The sequence below is a fragment of the Muntiacus reevesi genome, chromosome 1 (assembly GCF_963930625.1).
Source record: "Muntiacus reevesi chromosome 1, mMunRee1.1, whole genome shotgun sequence".
Classification (NCBI taxonomy): domain Eukaryota; kingdom Metazoa; phylum Chordata; class Mammalia; order Artiodactyla; family Cervidae; genus Muntiacus; species Muntiacus reevesi.
Genome location: NC_089249.1, coordinates 204,141,749 through 204,162,811, shown reverse-complemented (window position 1 = coordinate 204,162,811; position 21,063 = coordinate 204,141,749). Strand labels below are relative to the sequence as shown.

General features: G+C 37.3%; 1 protein-coding gene across 1 annotated transcript in view; it reads right to left on the bottom strand.

The window, feature by feature from the left end:
- The window catches only part of FBN2 (fibrillin 2), a 218,876-nt gene that overhangs the window by 142,968 nt on the left and 54,845 nt on the right, over positions 1-21,063 (bottom strand). The window contains exons 6-7 of the mRNA XM_065934320.1: positions 18,798-18,995; positions 8,331-8,456 (exon numbers count right to left, since the gene is read on the bottom strand). Coding sequence (XP_065790392.1) covers positions 8,331-8,456; positions 18,798-18,995 — 324 coding nt within the window. The remainder of the gene's footprint in view (positions 1-8,330; positions 8,457-18,797; positions 18,996-21,063) is intronic.

The window sequence follows — 21,063 nt, the reverse complement described above, 5'->3', positions numbered from 1 at the left end:
TATTTAAATATATATATATATTTAATAAATATATATATATATTTATATTTATATAATATTAATATTTATAGATAAATCATTTCATTGAAATAAAAGGTTCACACATATCAAATTGTTTTTGTACAATTTAAAAGACTGCAATAATCAATAATAATAATAAAAATGAAATATCTATAGGTGCAATAAAACTATCTAAAAAAAGGCAAGAAAATGCAGCATACTGAATACAAAGTGGTTGAGGGGGCACCATGATACATACAGATTATTATCCTGGCCTTGGTGTTTGTTTCTGGTAGTTTCATGAGTGCTTATTACATTGTTTAAAGCAACTAAATAAAAGCAGGCTATGGTACCCAAATACAGGGTGGTGGTGGCAACTGTTGGTGGCATCATGGTCCCACATTAGTATGAGGATGCAGAAGAGCCAGGCAATTAACGGAGCTTAGGACCAGGGTCAGGTCACAGTGGGTCCACTGCGTGCATGGACCCACCCAGTGTTTACTTCCCAAGATCCCAAATGTATAATGAGCCTGAACATCCCTCTAAGTTGACACAACTGACAGATAGCACTTGGCCTGTAGGGCAATAGCTGCCATAGTTGGGAAGAACAAGTGGAAGCCTCGGACACTGCTTCAAGCTTTAAGCTAAGATAATGAAACAAAGAGAAAAAAAGAAAGCAGGGTATGGGTGGAATAATAATGAGATTATGCCGTGAAACAAATACGGTGATGAATACAATTCTATGCACCTGAGAGAGGCAGCATGGACATACAGATAGATGTGCGTATATGTGTGTAGAGAGGGAGAAGAAATCCTGAAACAAATGCAATCACCAAGAAATATAGATAGATTGACCTGTTTCCTACTTTAAAAGTTCTATATTTGCAAAGGACCAGGCAATGGCAACCCACTCCAGTACTCTTGCCTGGAAAATCCATGGAAGAGTCTGACACGACTGAGTGACTTCACTTTCACTTTTCACTTTCATGCACTGGAGAAGGAAATGGCAACCCACTCCAGTGTTCTTGCCTGGAGAATCCCAGGGATGGGGGAGCCTGGTGGGCTGCCGTCTATGGGGTCGCACAGCATCGGACACAACTGAAGCGACTTAGCAGCAGCAGCAGTAGCAGCCTGTGTTTTGACATCTACATCAGTTGTGATTTCACCAGGCCATGCAGTTTATTTGCAGTTGATGACCAGGATTCTCTGAGCTTTTTGTTTAAAGATGATTTAAGAACATCTTTCTTCACATTAATTACTGACAGCTCACAGTAAAGACTCTGCCTGCAAGGCAGAAGTCCTGGGTTTGATCCCTGGGTTGGGAAGATCCTTTGGAGTAGTGAATGGCTACCCACTCCCGTATCTTTGCCTGGAGAATTCCATGGACAGAGGAGCCTGGTGGACTACAGTCCATAAGGTTGTACAGAGTCAGACATGATTGAGGGATTAACACTTTCATCACAATACAATACCACATACACTCTTTTAAATACTATCTATGTTTTTGCCAAAAGCAAATTACAATCCACTTCACCATAATTATCACCCTGACCTCTTCCTCTTTAACTTTAGACCTCTGCTGCTGACTCCCTTCTATGAATGAAGACAAAATTAGTTTAGTTCCATCTTTCACTACTCCCATTCTCCTTCACCTGCAATTTCAATTCTCAAGTCATAGAGGGTGGATTATTTTTAGCACAGTGGTACAGAATAAGCTTTCATTTTAATAAGTAGAAAATACAGCAAAAACTCTACAGGTGGTGCCAGGATCACCGAAATGGATCTAACTCTGGCCTTTCTGGATCACAGGGCACAGAACGGTACTCCTGTCGCTGCAGATATAAATACATTTCCCTATAAATGCAATGCGTGGGTTGGAATGTATGCTACGTGGTCACCGACCCTTGCTTGCTCAACATCGCTTGTTGAGAGTGAAAGCTCTGGAATAAATCTAACAGGTTGGAATCCTGGCCCCATGGTTTCATATCCATTAAAACTTGCAAGATTACTTAAGACTCTCTGTGTCTCAGCCTCTTCTGTAAAGCGAGTTAATAAGAGTAACCAGTAAGCAGGCGTGATAAAGAATACGCCTGCTAATACAGGAGACAGGTTCAATCCCTGATTTACAAAGATCTCATATGCCACAGAGCACCTAAGCCCGTTCTCTAGAGCCCAAGAGCTGCAACAACTGAAGCTCACACGCCCTAGAGCCTGCTCTCCACAACAAGAGAAGCCCCTGAAATAAGAAGCCCACTCACAAGCCACAACTAGAGAGCAGCCCCTGCTCATCGCCAACTACAGGAAAGCCCTGGCAGCAACGAAGACCCAGTACAGCCAAAAATAAATAAATAAAAAACTTAAAAAAACAGTAACCAAACTCACAGCACTGTATTATGACTTAATAAGAAAACCTATGCAAAGTGGTTTAAGTGTAGCTGAGAGCACATTAAGTGCTCCATATAAATATTAGTTTTTATTAATGCTATTTTGGTGCATCACTTACAGGCAGATGAAAGCAAAAAATTACTTATAAAGCAAAATAAAACGTGCTTATTTGTTATGAGAGCAGAAAGTAAGCTTGGGTTTAGGAGCCTGGTCTTTCTTACTTAAGGTAGTGAAATGAAAATGAAAGTGGCACAGTTGTGTCCGACTCTTTGCAACTCCATGGACTATACAGTTCATGGAATTCTCCAGGCCAGAACACTGGAGTGGGTAGCTTATCCCTTCTCCAGAGGATCTTCCTGACCCAGGAATAGAACTGGGATCTCCTGCATTGCAGGCAGATTCTGTAAGAGGGAGTTCGTTTATATTTTAATTACAGTGCTCCAAATTTCATTTTAAGAAGATTCAAAAGATTATAGCTTTGTGTTTTTAAATTAATGACCTAAAACATTTCCCAAAATTTATGGTTCTCTTACTTGAATCTCAATTTTTAATATGTAGTGTTCTTTTTGGGAAATAGTCAATGAGCTTATTTATTATTTATTTTAAAGTTAATACACTTTTGGAAATATGAGTAAAAGCAAGTGCTTTTCAGTTTAGCACAGACGTTTATTTTCCATGGTTTATCAAAGCAGAGTTGGAACAGCTACTAAGGACACTGTGCCAGCAACTTTCATGAGTTTCCTGAGTATAAATAAACATATTTGTTGTCAGAAATCCCAAACAACTAAACACTGTGGTAATGGAACAAGGCTGAAGACTCTTCAGAATAAATTGCAAACAACTATTTGACATGTGAAGGGCCATTGAAGGGAAACTTTCCAATATAATGATGCTATTTTTCTGCCTTCCATTTAAGCCAGGAAAGAATAACTCAAGGAATGTCAGAGAAGGTATAGTCTAGAAGAGGAGATCATGTAAGGACATCTGGTACCTAGCTGTGCTTTATCCAAGTGGAATGAAGTTCAAATTAACATTTTTTGTTACATAAAAAAATTGTGGACAATCTTCTGATATACCCTTTCATATTATATTGATGTGTTCTGCTTTTCTTAATTTAAATTAGATAGATTTAGATGAATAAATCTTTGAAAAGAGTAAATAACTGAAACAACCTTCTTTTTGGATGTGAATAGTTTACTACACCAAAGAATCACTTTGGCCATTTTATGACAGACTTAGGAAAAGATATCGTAGCCAAACTGGCCCAGGAGAAATAAAACATGACTTTAGTGAACATAAGAGGTTTTACTGAATCTGGGGTAGTAAGTTACTGATGGGAAAAGGTAAGGGATTCTTTTAGACAAACATGCACATACACACACAGACAAACATATATTTATATTCCTCTCTGCCTGGACAGGAGCCTACATCTAAACATGAAAAAATAATCCCACAAGAGAATCCTCCTAATGATATGAAACAAAACAAACCTTAATGATAGACATTGACTGACAGGTTTCAAATGTTAAATCAGGAGATGAATGCTCCCTCATCATTTTTTTCATGTTAGTATAAATTATATACATTCAAATGCAAAGATTCAGTAGAACAAGCCTTTTGGAGAAGATTTTAGTTAAGAAGATATCCCAAAGCAGAAGACAGTTCTTTCTTTTAAATAGACAGTGAAGGTCCCTGACCTCTGTTTATTGTCACCCTGTTTATTTAACTTCTATGCAGAGTACATCATGAGAAACGCTGGGCTGGATAAAGCACAAGCTGGAATCAAGATTGGCAGAAGAAATATCAATAACCTCAGATATGTAGATGACATCACCTTTATGGCAGAAAGCAAAGAATTAAAGAGCCTCTTGATGAAAGTGAAAGAAGGGAGTGAAAAAGTTGGCTTAAAACTCAACATTTAGAAACCCAAGATCATGGCATCTGGTCCCATCACCTCATGGCAAACAGATGGGGAAACAGTGGAAATAGTGACAGACTTTATATTTTAGGGCTTCAAAATCACTGCAGATGGTGGCTGCAGTCATGAAATTAAAAGACACTTGCTCCTTGGAAGAAATGTTATGACCCAACCTAGACAGCATATTAAAAAGCAGAGACATTGCTTTGCCAACAAAGGTCCATCTATTCAAAGCTATGGTTTTTCCACTAGTTACGTAAGGATGTAAGAGTTGGACTATAAAAGCTGAGCACTGAAGAACTGATGCTTTTGAACTGTGGTGTTGGAGAAGACTCTTTAGAGTTCCTTGAACTGCAAGGAGATCCAACCAGTCCATCCTAAAGGAAATCAGTCCTGAATATTCATTGGAAGGACTGATGCTGAAGCTGAAGCTCCAATACTTTGGCCATCTGATGTGAAGAACTGACTCATTGGAAAAGACCCTGATGCTGGGAAAGATTGAAGGTGGGAGGGGAAAGGGACGACAGAAGATGAGATGGTTGAATGGCCTCACCAACTCAATGGACATGAGCTCTGGGAGTTGGTGATGGATAGGGTGGCCTGGCATGCTGTGGGGTCGCAAAGAGTTGGACATGGCTGAGTGACTGAACTGAACTGAAAGAGGGACAATGACACAAAAATCTAAAAATGCTGAACTGCACTTAATGTTTATGCTCTTAGCCTTTGAATTACAACCAAAGTGCAATAAGATTATTAAGGAAGTGAAAAAAGTCGGATAAAGCAAAAATTCCCATGATGATCACTGGCCTCTTTCCAAATACAATCTCAACTCTGGTCCCATATTTTCTTTTCATTTGGACATTCAACCCAAGTAAACGAACTTAACTTACTATACACCCTGTTCCCAATGAATCAGTGTAGCTTACACTATATCAAGAACTGTTTCAGGCTCTGTAATAAATGAAATTTCTCAACATGAAATAAGACAGAGTTTTTGTCCTCAATGACCTTACTCAAATGTTGAAGTGAGATGGTCAATAAACAAGTAACACACAAAACCAATAAGACAATTTCTCAAAGTTATTAAGTTGACTTTGCAATTTCTTTTAATGCTTCCACCATATTCCTAATCACAGGAAAATGTGATGGAGTCACCTTTCTTATTTCTGAATAGATCTAGTAACTTACAGATTAAAAAAGATTTCTTTGGAGAATTTCACTGCCATATGAACAGAAATACAAAATGTGCTACAACAGAAATAGGAAGGGCATCATTTAAAACTATCTCTTTTAGTTCTACTATATTTTAACATTCATTGTAATCCATAAAAAAAATATCTTACCTTCAACAGTTGGTTAAAAGTAATTGATATCATTGTATTTTTATTTAGAATAAACACTAACTTTAAATTTATGGCACCACTTTTTACATTGATACTATATAAACTGACTATAATTTAAAACCTGTAACTGAGTGTAACAACAGTTTGCAGTCTTTCCAGATACATTATGCCACCAATTACATTAAATAAATTTATGTAAGGAAATACCACTTGTTCTTTTACATAAAGAAACAGTATAACCCAAAGAAAATTGATAATAGTCACTTTTAAGACCTATCCAAATAAATATGACTTAAGACACAAAGTCAAGGCTTCATAAAACCTTCAGTTTTCAAGTTCTAATCACCACTTCTTCTAATTCTGCTATTCCCCACCAATACCAAACATTAAATCATATAATTTTTTCTGGGCATTGGTTAAAGAGATTTGGCTGCCTGGGCAGGAAATAAGGAAAGAGACGTCTGGATGCAGGGCTCTGGGTGGTGCCTACATTACATCAATAGCCCCCTTTCCTAAAGAACATAGACAACTGCGAATAAAGAGTCGCACTGTCTTTAGCCAAACTCTGCCTTGGCTCTACATGTTGTTTTGATGAAATGTGATGTAGAAAACGCTCATTCCGTTTTCAACTAAGAAGTAATACATTGTTGGATGATTAATGGAACTGTCACAACCACTCTCATCAGTTGGTGGCTGTACCTTCTCACCTATAATCAAACTCTCTTTGTTCCTAAGTCCACCACCCTTGGATCTAGTTTGTGTGTGACTCCAGAAGTAAAAAAGTAAAGGGGGAGGGGTGATAAAAGGTTGAGCAACAGAATCATCCCCAAAAGAGGGGGGAAGAAAAACACAGAACATAGCAAGGAAATAGCGGTCCAATCTAGACTTCCTGCAGATCCCTAACTCTCTAGTCCAATTGCTTGTATACACATACTCTACTTCTCATCTAGGAAATAGTTCCTCTTCCTATTTGTCCTCCATCATTATACTCTAGATTTTACTTTTCCCACTTCTTTGTTGACAGAGAGGGACACAATTTTTATAACCAAGTAACAGAAACAGAGACATTACTTTTTCAACAAAGGTCTGTCTAGTCAAGGCTATGGTTTTTCCAGTAGTCATGTATGGATGTGAGAGTAGGAATATAATGAAAGCAGAGCGTCAAAGAATTGATGCTTTTGAACTGTGGTGCTGAAGAAGACTCTTGAGAGTCCCTTGGACTGCAAGGAGATCCAACCAGTCCATCCTAAAGATCACTCCTGGGTGTTCATTGGAAGGACTGACGCTGAAGCTGAAACTCCAATACTTTGGCCACCTGATGCGAAGAACTGACTCATTGGAAAAGACCCTGATGCTGGGAAAGATTGAGGGCAGGAGAAGAAGGGGACAACAAAGGATGAGATGGTTGGATGACATCACCGACTCAATGGACATGGGTTTGGGTGGACTCTGGGAGTTGGTGATGGACAAGGAGGCCTGGCGTGCTGCAGTTCATGGGGTCACAAGGAGTCAGACACAACTGAGCGACTGAACTGAACTGAACAGAAACAATCCCAAATACTGCCTTCTGGAAAGGGGAAAAAACCAAAAGACTTAATTATATATACCAGGTATTGAAGGTAAAAGGTCTAAATGAACTTGTGATAATATTTTCACCAGAAGTAATTAGGATATATGTTTGGCACTACTGAATCAAAAAAAAAATGCTCTTAGTTAATATCCTAGTAGGCATAAGGAATAAGTTCAGATTACTGAATTTTCCATATATATTTTTCCACCTCAGAAAAGTTAGACGAGCAAAAACTCCAAAATAATTTTTTGGAACTCTGAATAGATAAAAACACTTACATAACAAAATGAGAAAAGATATACTCTATTAAAGTTTTTAGAAAATGAGTTGTTAACAATAAATTGATTTAAGTATTTCAATAACTGAAAAGACAAACATTATACTTTAATAGTACCAGAAGCATCATAATTTCCTAAACCTCTATATTAATTAAAACTAGACACACATAGAAGCTTCCTGAATTTCATAATTTTGATAAAGTTTTCTAAGATACATATAACAAGTGAATTTATTTTATCTGAGGAATGCTGATAAAATTTACATTTCAATATTATAGTCCCAAACTCATATTCCAGAAAAGTATTAGTCTTTTTTTAAGATCTTTACTTGACTAAGCTATTTTCTAGGAGATTACCTGCTGTGATAATTTCCAAACCCTCCTTGAGTCAATTACGCTTGTCTTTTACTAGATGGTCAGTTACATACAATATCCAATACAAAACTTAGTCTTTATTTATAACATATGACAGAGTACCTCTAATGCATTGCTTTAGTATATTCCACTTGAACTTATCTTTACCTAATTTTAATGTTTGATATAATTTCCTAAGTGAAACAGAAAACTATTAACGAAAAATAAAAATTGTTGGATTGCTACCATTCTCACTACAATATAGAAACTGGGATGAACCAAATGTAAAATGATACTGGTTCTTTTTTCCAAATGAAATCCATTAAATACACAAACCAACACAAAACTACTCTAAGGTTATTCTTTCACTTTCATATTAAAATAAATCATCATAATTGTACTTAAATTCTCCAAAACTCAAAACGAAGTCATAGTTTTCTCAGATTCAGAGTCAGACATGTCCCTTGAAAGGGAGATACTCACCTTCACATTTCTGAGTAGTTTCACTCTGCTTGTGACCAGCAGGACATTTGCATTCAAAAGAGCCCACTGTATTGATACAGTTTCCTCCCTGGCATATCCCAGGAATAGCCTGGCATTCATCAACATCTGTAAGAAGAAAGTATTTTCGATATAGATCTCACTAATTTTCAGAATATCTATCTACACATGCATATTTTTTTAATGTATAGCAGAAATCCACTATTCTCAAAGAAACAGTGTGAGGGGAGTCAGGATCCCTTTGTATGACTGTATTTTAATTTAGATAAATGCTATATGTTAAAGACCTCATTTTTTTCTCTTGGTTTTGACTTTTAGAATTTTGTTTCTAAAATCCATCCACACTGTTTTGTGGACAACCAATCCCTTGCTTTGATTTGCTGCAGAAGACATCCTTTTGTTTTTAATTGGAATATAGCTGCTTTCCAATGTTGTTTTAGCACCCGCTGGAGCCTCCCTCCCCACTCGCCTCCCCCACCTCACCCATCCCTCTAGGTCGTTTCCCAGCACCGAGCTGAGCTCCCTGCGTTATATGCAGCAGTTTCCCACTAGCTATTTCACACATGATCATCTATATATGTCAAGGCTGCTTTCTCAATTTGTCCACTCTCCTGATGATGAATATTCAGCATCCTCTAACTTTTCATCACCTCAGGAGAACAGACATATAATCTGAAAAGACTGATATCTATTAAAGTAACTTAAGTCTTAGTTTAAAATCTTTGCCAGAAGAAAATTTCAGGTCTAGGTGGCTTTGCTATTAAATTCTTTCAAACATTTAAGAAAGAAATATACACAATGTCACACAGAAAAGAGAAGAGAGGACACCACCCAAGCCATTTCACTGAGTTGGCATCACCCTGAAGCCAGAGCCAGACGAAGAATAGGTACAAGAAGGAATTGATATAAGGAGGAAAACACGATGAATAACATCTTCTGGGGATGAGCATGCAAAAAATTATTAGCAAGTCAACTTTAGCAATATATAAAATACAGAAATCTTTAGCAATATGTAAAAAGTTAATATATCATGACTAAGTAAAACATTTATTCCAGGAATTTAAGGTTTCCACATTCAGACATAAATCAATTCATCAAACAGATTAAGGAAGAGACAACATATGAATATCTCTTGGATGTGAAAAAAGCAATGGCAAAGTTCAACACTCATTCATGATCACTAATAGATTTTTAAAAATCTCAGTTAGCCAGAAATACAAGGGAATGTCCTCCACCTGATAAAGATCCTATATAAAAAAACTACAGCTAACACATTATAGGAGATTGGGAAACTTTTCTTTATTTAGAGTTTCTGAGTCTTTCATTTTATATCTAAACTCACCTTAATTTCTCTCTGTGTAAAAGATAATTCAGTATATTGTTATGAAGAACATGGTATATAAAAGGACATACAATATATAAGCTTATGCAGATTTACATTAGCCATCCAAGTCGACAGGCCAACATAACTGATTTATTAAAATTATATCTTTATATAACAATTGATATACTCATTGTAAGAAACATTAAAGATGCAGAAAAACAGAACATTAAAAGAGATAACCACTGATACATTAGTAGTTTGTTCTTTTAGAATTATTCATACACAAATTCAGAGTGGTGGTCCGTTAATTTAATCAGAATAAGATCACACTATACGTGTTGTTTTGCCTCTTATCTTTTTCCATTAAAATACTTTATTGATACCTTTCTATGTCAGTGTATATTGACTTATCTTGTTATTTTTTTTGGTAAACCCACAAGTTTGGTGTATCTTACTGTGTAAACCAGGGCTTCCCCAGTGGCTTAGCAGTAAAGAATCCATCTGCAATGCAGGAGAGTCAGGAGACAGGGTTTGATCTCTGGGTTGGGATGATCCCCTAGAAAAGGAAATGGCAACCCATTCCAGTATTCGTGCCTGGAAAATCCCATGGACAGAGGAACCTGGCAGGCTACAGTCCACAAGGTCACAAAACAGTCAGACACGACTGGGCACAGCACACAAAATATTTTGATCCTGAGATGAAAATAGGTATCACTGTCTTATTAAAGGATATCTGATCCAAACAAAAAGCAACTAAAATGAATTATATGACAAGAAGTTTATATACTGAACAGTTTAATTTACAACATTTCAAACTGCATTATTTTAAAAGTGTACTACATTTCTACCCTCATTACAGTGTGGTAAAAAACATCCGTAGAAACCGCTTTTTTCCTGGTAGATAAATCACAGAAAGAATATTTTGGTATAAAATGCAAAATGAGGCCAAACCTATAAATCCCTTAATACTGTTCATAAAAACTTTGACTACATATTTAGTAGATTCAGTAATTTTTCAAAGGAAAAAGCATTCTGACTTTACAGGGTTTATTTTGCAATTGCCTGAAAAGTACTTTTCCTAGAAAAAATAAATAGAACTTTTATTTTTGAAATATCCTACACAGCTATACAGAATTAATTTCTTTTAGGCAGATCATTAATCACTAAAATAAAAAAGAAAGTTTTAAAGAAATCTTATTGGAATAATCAACAGGAACCTAGCAGCACACACAAGTGCTCCCTATAAAAACAAAAGCACCAAGCCTCAGACCTTCAAATTATGCAAGAGTTTCTGCATCTTCCAAGCTAGCATAAGGAACCACTAATGTCTGATGGGTTTTCCACTGTACAAATTATACAGATGTGTTTCTGTTCTTCCCTTCAATTCAGGCAGAGGCTTATTATTTCTTTAAATGTTGGATAACTTCAAATCACATATAAGAATTTTACAGAATAAAATTAAATCTTTTGAAACTTAAACCTTATACAATCACTTCAGTCTATGTCTACTAAGGTTATAAATAATGTGACAAAGCAATAGTAATTTTAGTTTATGAACTTGGTTATTCTCCAACTTCTCCAAATAAACTTGCCTTAAGAGATAATAAACTGATTTTATTATATAAATTAGTGTTAGATGGTATATTATTTTTAGTTGACATTAAAATGTGAAAAACATGTGCCAGTGCTACAGGCATTAAAAAAATGGTTCATTTAATTTATATCTGTGGGAACTAAGGACTAATTCCCATTACTGTACTAATAGTGCATGATTTTTTAACTTGGTCTGTCCCCAAATAAGATTCACTTTTAAAATGTAAGTTATTTCTATATCCCATAGATATTCATACACAGTACTTATATTTCTACAAAAACAAATACCAGTCTTTAAGTACAGCAATTGAAAAATAGTCCTGTCTCTATCTGGGGCCGAAGACATACAGGCTGTCTTGGCAACTGTTCAGTGTGGTTTGATTCGGCCAGAATATCTGTTCATGCATTCACAAAATTCCAATGCTGAATAAATGATCATCCCAATAAGTAAATACTGGTAACTTACTACCTGTAGGACTTCAAACTTGAAATAAAAAAAAAAAAACCAAAAAACAGATCATGGTTCTGTCTCAATCCTCTTTGTCTCAACAAATGTCATCATTGTTTATCCCAATGTCAAAATCAGAAACCTAAGAGAGAAACTGGGCGTCCTCTTACTTGTCTCACTTCTTCCCATCAGTAACAAGTGCTTGCTTCCCAAATATATCTCAAATCTTGGCTCTCTGCCTCTACTCTGGTCTCAAGCTTCATCATACATCACCTGTACTATCACAGGAAGCTTCTGAGGTTTTTTTCTCCCACTCTGGTCCCCCCTAGAGTTGATTCTTTGCAAAGCAACTAAAATACCTCTATTTACAAAAGTATGCATCAAAGCCAGAAGTCTGTAGACTCTACCACACTGTTTTCTGGTCTATGAGTTGCTTGAGAGAAGTTTGAGACCCCTTAGGGTATTCCCTTTAAAAAAGATACTTGCTTATTCTGTCTTATTATGCCCACAAGATTCTCCTTTATCTTCTCTTTCTTGGTGAACTGCTATACTTTCCAAACTGCAAACTGAAACTTCTATCTATTTTAGAAAGTTTTTCTGTTGTTTCCAGTTCATTGCTTCAGCTTTCTTTACTACTTTTCTGCTTCTTTACAATCATTATTTATTGTCCTCTGACAGTTCACTTTGTGATTTCCTCAAGCTTATCAACCTTTTTCATGATTTTTTCAGTTTTATGTTAAGTCTGTGTGTGTATATGTAATATTTGCCTTTCATTAGGTAAAGTTTTTATTCCTTCAGTTTCTTTTTTGAGTATGATCAGTATGCACTACGCATCTCTGACTGTCTTTACTGAACTCTTAGAATGCTTCTTCGAGCACCTGTTAAGAATAGAAACACATTATTTTTCATTCCCATGAGATAAAAGAGTACATGATATCTGTGTTCATTTAGATAATTCTTCCATGAAGCATGTTCTTCTATCTTTTCCTCATGTTCATTCTCTCTTTTTTTCAGGTTTTACATGTAAGCCTTTACTCTTTAGTACTCATCTTTATATGGAGCCATTTTCTCCTGAAGCAAGAGTAGAGAGTGTTAAGAAGAATCAGGTTGATTTGAAAACTTCTACAAGGAATATTGCCTGCAGCAGCTTCATATCAAACTCTCTGCACTTTCTTTAAAATTTTAAGTTTACACTATCTGAAAATCTCAAAGACCCAAAGTCAAGTATTAATCTTAAATAAAATCTCCTTCTAATTAGTGAACTTGTAAGTCAGTAAAGATTTAAAAAGAACTTAATTGTAAAAAAAAAATAATAATACAACATATGCAAGTGACAGTTCATGACATATTTATTTGAAGTTTACAAATATTCTTGAAAAACAGCTTAATGCCACTTTTTTATACCTTTAATTCACTCATTTTATGCTAGCTTAAATTTTAAGGCCTATGTGAGGCAACTTTAGTTCCTTTGTGTTTAATAAAATGAAGAATATACAAGCTTAAGTATAGATTAGACTTAGGCTTATGGACTAGAACTGAAACAATCTAAACATGGAAGGAGTCAAGAATCATTATGACTGACCTCACAGCACCCTAGGAAGGGGTTTCTTCTGACACCGCTTATTTAAGTCCAGAAAGTCATGACAGCAACAGTGAAAAGTAAAAAAAAAAAAAAAAATTTACTAGTTTCCTCACAGCTTAATGTTTTTTTAAGTATCATTTTAATTTCATACTGGATCTCATTTTTGATAGTTACCTTTTTTGATTATAAGATCCCCTTTCATTCCCTCCTAGGCTACAGATAAAGTAATTCACTAATTGCATCAGTTACCGGATAGTATTATACTTAGAACTTCAGCAATGTCCTCCCTTGGCTAATATAAACCATATTTTAAAACCAATACTAAGCTATTTACTGTTATCATCTACGCAGCTAAATGTTTTCAACTCTACAAAAATTTTCAAATACCCCTTAAAAAAGAACACTATTATAAAAAAGTATGACATGTATCATGTTTTATTGTCTTATTGTTTCCCATTCTATTACCTTCCAAATTAATTTGGCAGAGTATTTGGGAAACAGTCTAGGAATTTAAAGGGGAAAATGAAATCACAGTTAAGATGCAGTCTTAAAATAGCCTGAACTGAAGATTAGTGTTTAATTGAGAGCCTTCTGACGATGCCATGATTTTGAAACAAAGCAGAACTTGTTTTTCCAGACATTTTAACCATGTGGCAAATTTCATTTTGCTCCTGTAGCTGTATTAATCCATTATATTTTTAGGCAAATGGAGTCCAAAACTTATCTTTGCTGCATAAACAAAATCAAACAAATAAGCTTTCAGACATTACTCAATCCTGAAGGACATTCAGGAAGTTTGAGATCAGATGACACATTTTCCATAATTGTGTTCAGAAAAACTAGGCCTCTTTGACAAAATATCAATGTAAAAAAGTCTAACTACAGATACAAAAGATGAGGAGAGTTGGTAATTTGTGATCTTTTTTTTTTTTTGGTAGAAATTGAGGGTTTTTTCAACCAGGACTATTTCTATGAAACAGTGGTTTTTGAAAGTATTTTAATATCAATTCCATTTATTAACTCAAAAGTTATTTACCGAGTATCTACTGCGTGTGAGACACTATTCTAAATGTCTCAGAAACATTAATGAATAAAATAGATTTTTGCCCAAATGGAGCTTACATTCTAGTTGGGGGAGAGTAAAAGCAAAAAGGGGCTTAACCTGGTGGCTCAGAAGGTAAAGAATCCGCCTGCCAATGTAGAAGACACAGGTTTGATCCCTGGACGGGATGATGCCCTGGAGAAGGGAATAGCAACCACTCCAGTATTCTTGCCTGGAGAATTCCCTGGACAGAGAAGCCTGGTGGGCTACAGTCCATGGGGTCGCAAAGAGTCGGACACAGCTGAGCAACTAACACTTTCACTTTCACTTTCAAAACCAAAAAAGACAATAAACAGGCAAGTGCATTAGAAGGTGAAAAATGCCAGAGAATAAACAAAAGCTTTTACTCTAGTAAATCCAGTCAGTGTTAATCTAGTAGATCTATGCAGTATTTTATCTTTAATAGTAATCTATTAAATTATATAAATTATACAGTAGTCTATATCTAATCTAGGAATTCTATGTAGTACAGTAAATAAATACTATATACTATATATTAATAGCATAGTATATATTCTGTAGAAAAAAATGTTGCTTTATTAGGAACTCTATAATCATACCATTAGTCACATCAATGATTTAGAATTTTATTATCCCCAGTAAATAACAGATTAAAAATGATATTTAACTTGATTTTCATATTTGTTGTGGTTGGTACTAATTCAAGAGACAAAACATTCACAAAACCATTCTAAGGCCACAGCTGACCAGGCTTTTACATGCATTAAATATAAAGCTGATAATTTGTAGGGTTGTACAGTCACCCTTGGGGCTTCCTAGGTGGCAGAGTGGTAAAGAATCCGCCTGTCAATACAGGAGACCCAAGACATGCAGGTTTAATTCCTGGGTTGGGAAGGTTCCCTGGAGGAGGAAATGGCAACAACTTCAGTATTCTTGTCTGGGAAATCTCATGGACAGAGAAGTTCGGCGTGCTACAGTCCAGGGGGTCACAAAAGAGTGGGAGAGGACTTAGCGGCTAAACAACAACAGGGTCATCCCTTGGGTACCCCTGCAGTTCTGATTTGAAAAGAGTTTAGATGCATTTTTAACACTACCTTTTATAAACCTACAAAACTAAGAAAAACCTTTGGAGGCCACTGTCAGAAATATACTTACCAAATTATGCAGAGCACTCAGATTTTATAATTCAATGGACTGAGGTTATGTACAGGCTCGGCAATCTACCAATTCTCGTTTGGGGTTTGGACGGACACTGGCCTGGCTTTCCACAATATACCATTTACATAGGCTGGATAAAAAACCTCTCTACTTCCGACACTGGTTCAGTTCAATTCAGTCGCTCAGGCATGTCCGACTCTTTGCGACCCCATGAACCGCAGCACGCCAGGCCTCCCTGTTCATCACCAACTCCAGGAGTCCACCCAAACCCAAATCCATTGTGTCGGTGAGGCCATCCAAGCATCTCATCCTCTATTGTCTCCTCCTCCTGCCCTCAATCTTTCCCAGCATCAGGGTCTTTTCCAATGAGTCAGATCTTCACATCAGGTGGCCAAAGTATTGGAGTTTCAGCTTCAACATCAGTCCTTCCAATGAACACCCAGGATTGATCTCCTTTAGGGTGGACTGGTTGGATCTCCTTGCAGCCCAAGGGACTCTCAAGAGTCTTCTCCAACACCACAGTTCAAAAGCATCAATTCTTTGGTGCTCAGCTTTCTATCTGGTCCAACTCTCACATCCATACATGATTACTGGAAAAACCATAGCCTTGACTAGATGGACCTTGTTGACAAAGTAATGTCTCTGCTTTTTAATATGCTGTCTAGGTTGGTCAGTCATAACTTTCCTTCCAGGGAGTAAGCGTCTTTTAATTTCATGGCTGCAACACCATCTGCAGTGATTTTGAGCCCAGAAAAATATAGTCAGTCACTGTTTCCACTGTTTTCCCATCTATGTGCCATGAAGTGATGGGACCAGATGCCATGATATTAGTTTTCTGAATGTTGAGTTTTAAGCAAACTTTTTCACTCTCCTCTTTCACTGTCATCAAGAGGTTCTTTAGTTCTTCGCTTTCTGCCATAAGGGTGGTGTCATCTGCATATCTGACGTTATTCATATTTTTCCCGACAATCTTGATTCCAGCTTGTGCTTCCTCCAGCCCAGCGTTTCTCATGATGTTCTCTGCATATAATTTAAATAAGCAGGGTGACAACACACAGTCTTGATGTACTCTTTTTCCTATTTGGAACCAGTCTGTTGTTCCATGTCCAGTTCTAACTGTTGCTTCCTGATCTGCATACGGGTTTCTCAAGAGGCAGGTCAGGTGGTCTGGTATTCCCATCTCTTGAAGAATTTTCCAGAGTTTATTGTGATCCACACAGTCAAAGGCTTTGGCATAGTCAATAAAGCAGAAATAGATGTTTTTCTGGAACTCTCTTGCTTTTTCGATGATCCAGCAGATGTTGGCAATTTGATCTCTGGTTCCTCTGCCTTTCCTGAAACCAGCTTGAACATCTGGAAGTTCATGGCTCACATATTGCTGAAGCCTGGCTTAGAGAATTTTGAGCATCCCTTTACTAGCGTGTGAGATGAGTGCAATTGTGTGGTAGTTTGAGCATTCTTTGGCATTGCCTTTCTTTGGGATTGGAATGAAAACTGACCTTTTCCAGTCCTGTGGCCACTGCTGAGTTTTTCAAATTTGCTGGCATATTGAATGTAGCACTTTGACAGCATCATCTTTCAGGATTTGAAATAGCTCAACTGGAATTCCATCACCTCCACTAGTTTCGTTCATAGTGATGCTTCCTAAGGTCCACTTGACTTCACATTCCAGGATGTCTGGCTCTAGGTGAGTGATCACACCATCATGGTTATCTGCATCATGAAGATCTTTTTTGTACAGTACTTCTGTGTAGAATACAGAAGTATTCTGTATAGTATGCCACCTCTTCTAAATATCTTTTGCTTCTGTTAGGTCCATACCATTTCTGTCCTTTATTGAGCCCATCTTTGCATGAAATGTTCCCTTGATATCTCTAATTTTCTTGAAGAGATCTCTAGTCTTCCCATTCTATTGTTTTCCTCTATTTCTTTGCACTGATCACTGAGGAAGGCTTTCTTATCTTTCCTTCCTATTCTTTGGAACTCTGCATTCAAATAGGTATATCTTTCCTTTCTCCTTTGCTTTTCACTTCTCTTCTTTTCACAGCTATTTGTAAGGCCTCCTCAGACAGCCATTTTGCTTTTTTGCATTTCTTTTTCTTGGGATGGTCTTGATTCCTGTCTCCTGTGCAATGTCATGAATCTCCGTCCATAGTTCATTAGGCACTCTGTCAGATTAGTCCCTTAAATCTATTTCTCACTTCCACTGTATAGTCATAAGGGATTTTATTTAGGTCATACCTGAATGGTCTAGTGGTTTTCTCCACTTTCTTCAATTTCAGTCTGAATTTGGCAATAAGGAGTTCATGCTCTGAGCCACGGTCAGCTCCTGGTCTTGTTTTTGCTGACTGTATAGAGCTTCTCCATCTTTGGCTGCTGACACTGGTTACTAACATCAATTTGAAAGAATTCACATCTAACTTTGTATATGATTTAGTTGTAACAAAGTCTAACTAACTCCCATGTCTTATAATGAATAACATCATTTCTGTCAATAATACAAAAGTACTTTCCACTTTCCTTTCACCCTACTACCACTTGAAAGCTCATTACAGCACCCTGTTCCAAGCTTTAAATATGCACTTAATCCATACATCAGAGAAGTTGTTAACAAGACTAAGAATCATAGTGGCTGAAAATTAATAAATTATTCAGTAAGTATACGACAATTTCCACTATTTGGGTTAAAGTTGATGGTTGTAGCATCCTCAGGGCCCAGATATAGCCCTGATACATATACATCGGGATGTGATTGGGAAGATTGCCTGGAGACAAGATTGTAACCGACTGATTAATAAGCTCAGAGTAACTGCAGTCACGGTCTGGGTTACTGCTTTGTCTCTGAAGACCCTGTTGATAATCTCAGATGGCTCACTTTTCCCCTATCACCTGAGTTCGGGTTTTCATGTCTTTAACAAGATTGGAAAGACAGAAAAAATGTGTCTCCTGGGTATTTACATAGGCATAGTTTGATGGGCTGTAGTAGGGAACATATAACGCCATGGAATGGCTCATCTTCTGACTGTATTAAATATTATTTAAATTTCCCCCAATTTTTCATATCTCTTTTCTCCCTCTCTGTCAGTTAACACTAATTTGCTAAGTGGACAGAAGATAAGCCATCTGTAGCCAGGCCCCTCATCGTCAGAGATGATAAGGCCCCTCTTGGAAACCGCTTTGGGTTAAAGGCTCCCATCCACCGAGGCAGATGCCCCCAGTGCAGTGAGCGGAGCCCAGACAACGTGGGAGATTCGGCGCACACGGGCTGAAGGCTCACTCACCTTGGCAAGCTCCAGTGCGAATGTTGGGGATGAAGCCCCGTCGGCAGGGCTGAGGCTGGGCTGGACACATCTCGCAGGGGTGGCCCCAGGCCCGTCCAATGGTGGCACAGCACAGCGTCTTCGTACACACAATGCCTGTAAGCTGCCCCTGGCACATCTGGTTGTTGACCTGAGTGAAACACGGACCTGTCCTGTAATCTGGAATGTGAGAGGCAGAGAGACAGCTTTTATAGCCACACACCAATCTCAAAACCAGCTCCTCCAAATACAAAAAACAAGAGACTTTCTTCCGATCAAAATCCTGAGTGACAAAAGGCCAGAGAATTTCATCGTGAAAACTCAGAATGTGTCGATAATGAGAAGTGCATTACAAGACTTCAATGTATTCTACCCTAGACGTGGTAAATAGGTGGCTCAGGGCTGTGTCTGGGACACAGATGTGTTTTCTTGGCCCGTCTAATGTTTTAAATGAGTAGCCAACAATGTAAATTGGGAAATTTCACATGAAATTTCTATTTCTGGCCTTTCTTAAAAAGTTGGATGTTCTGGCCATGCTAGGCCTGTCACGTTGCATGGCAGTGGTGAAGAGTCCCCTTGATGACACCACGGCCCAGCCGCCCGGCCCTCCCCACTCATGGGTTTCGCCACCTGCGCCCTTATGACACCAGCTCTAATGACTCCTCTGCACCTGTCAATACTCTGAAGTCCCGTTTTGCATATAGGGTTTTCAGAATATTGACAGGTGCAGAGGAGTCATTAGAGCAGGTGCCATAAGGGCGCAGGTGGCCGAAAAAAGTTCAGAAAATCAAGACAGAACCAACGAAGACACACCCTTCCATACTGCAAATATATATACATTTAGGTGGTCTAGGTTGATTATAATCATTTAGTACTAACAGTTTGGTTTCTGATTCCATGTCAGTCTGTTTAGTTCTCTGTGGAGCTCACCTAGAAAGATGGTACTAATGAGGCCTATGATCATGGACTCTTTCCAAGTTAATATTATATGATCTCTGATTTCTAGAAGATGCTTCTACCATTGTCCAGCTCTGTTACATGACAATAAAAACTTTAGCAAATGTACGTCACATATGATCTATAGGCAGGCTTTCTTCTATGAATAGTAAGGATAGTCTACTATGACCCTGGCATCTCAAAGTGGTTCATGGGCCAGCAACACATGCATCACTTGAGAACTGGTTAGAAATAAACTCGGCTGTCATCCCAGACTCACTGAACTAGGATACGCATTTCCCAAGATATTTGGAGATCCACTGTTGCTATTGTTTTAATTGCTCAGCTGTGTCTGACTCTTTGCCACCCCATGGACTGATAGCCCGCCAGGCTCCTCTGTCCGTGGGGATTCTCCAAGCAAGAATACCAGAGTGGGTTGCCATTTCCTCCTTTGGGAAATCTTCATGGCCCAGGGATTTAACCCATGTCTCCCGCATTGGCAGGTAAATTCTTTACCACTGAGTCATCTAGGAGATTCACAGGCACCTTAGAGTTTAAGAAGGACAGATCTAGACTATAAGCAACTTGAAAGCTGGGCATTTCTATCTTTACATTACAGTTTACTCAAATGACCTTATAAGATGATCAGTACATATATACACACACATACATAAATATGTATTATTTTAAGCAGATCTGAACCATTAATAAGTCTTTAATTTTATTGCTTGTACTTTGAAAGACACAAGAAATCAGAGAAACATCAGTTTCCTAAAGACTGACAAGTTAAATGACTAACATTTACAGAACTACAACAAAATTCGCAAAAAAGTTTCCCCCCCTTTAAATAGAGGTTGTACGCACAGTTTATTAACTCTTGGGAATGTAAGGTGATATTCAGGATTTCCTGATAAACCTTTATGCAAACAACTAATTCTATGTGAAGGGGAAAGCCAGAACAAGTTTACTTCAGATTTTTGTAAAAACAAAACAACGTTACATTCAATGGAAAAACAGTCAATAATGTTGGTAACATTTTTATGAAAAACTGCTCCTAGGGGGGAGAAAATAAAATTGGGGTCTAATTTAACACTCAAAATGCTAAACTAGAACAACTTAGATGTCATCTGAATCCTGTAGCATGACAAAAATACAACTTAAAGTCGCAAAATATTTCTGTTTTTTAATGAAGAATGAGGCTTTGTCAGATAGAGAAAAAAAACATTTTAAAAGTTCAATACAAAGGAAACAAAATCCAAAATAGGTAACCTTTGTAGCAAGTTGGTTTAACATTCTGTTACTCTGCAGCTAA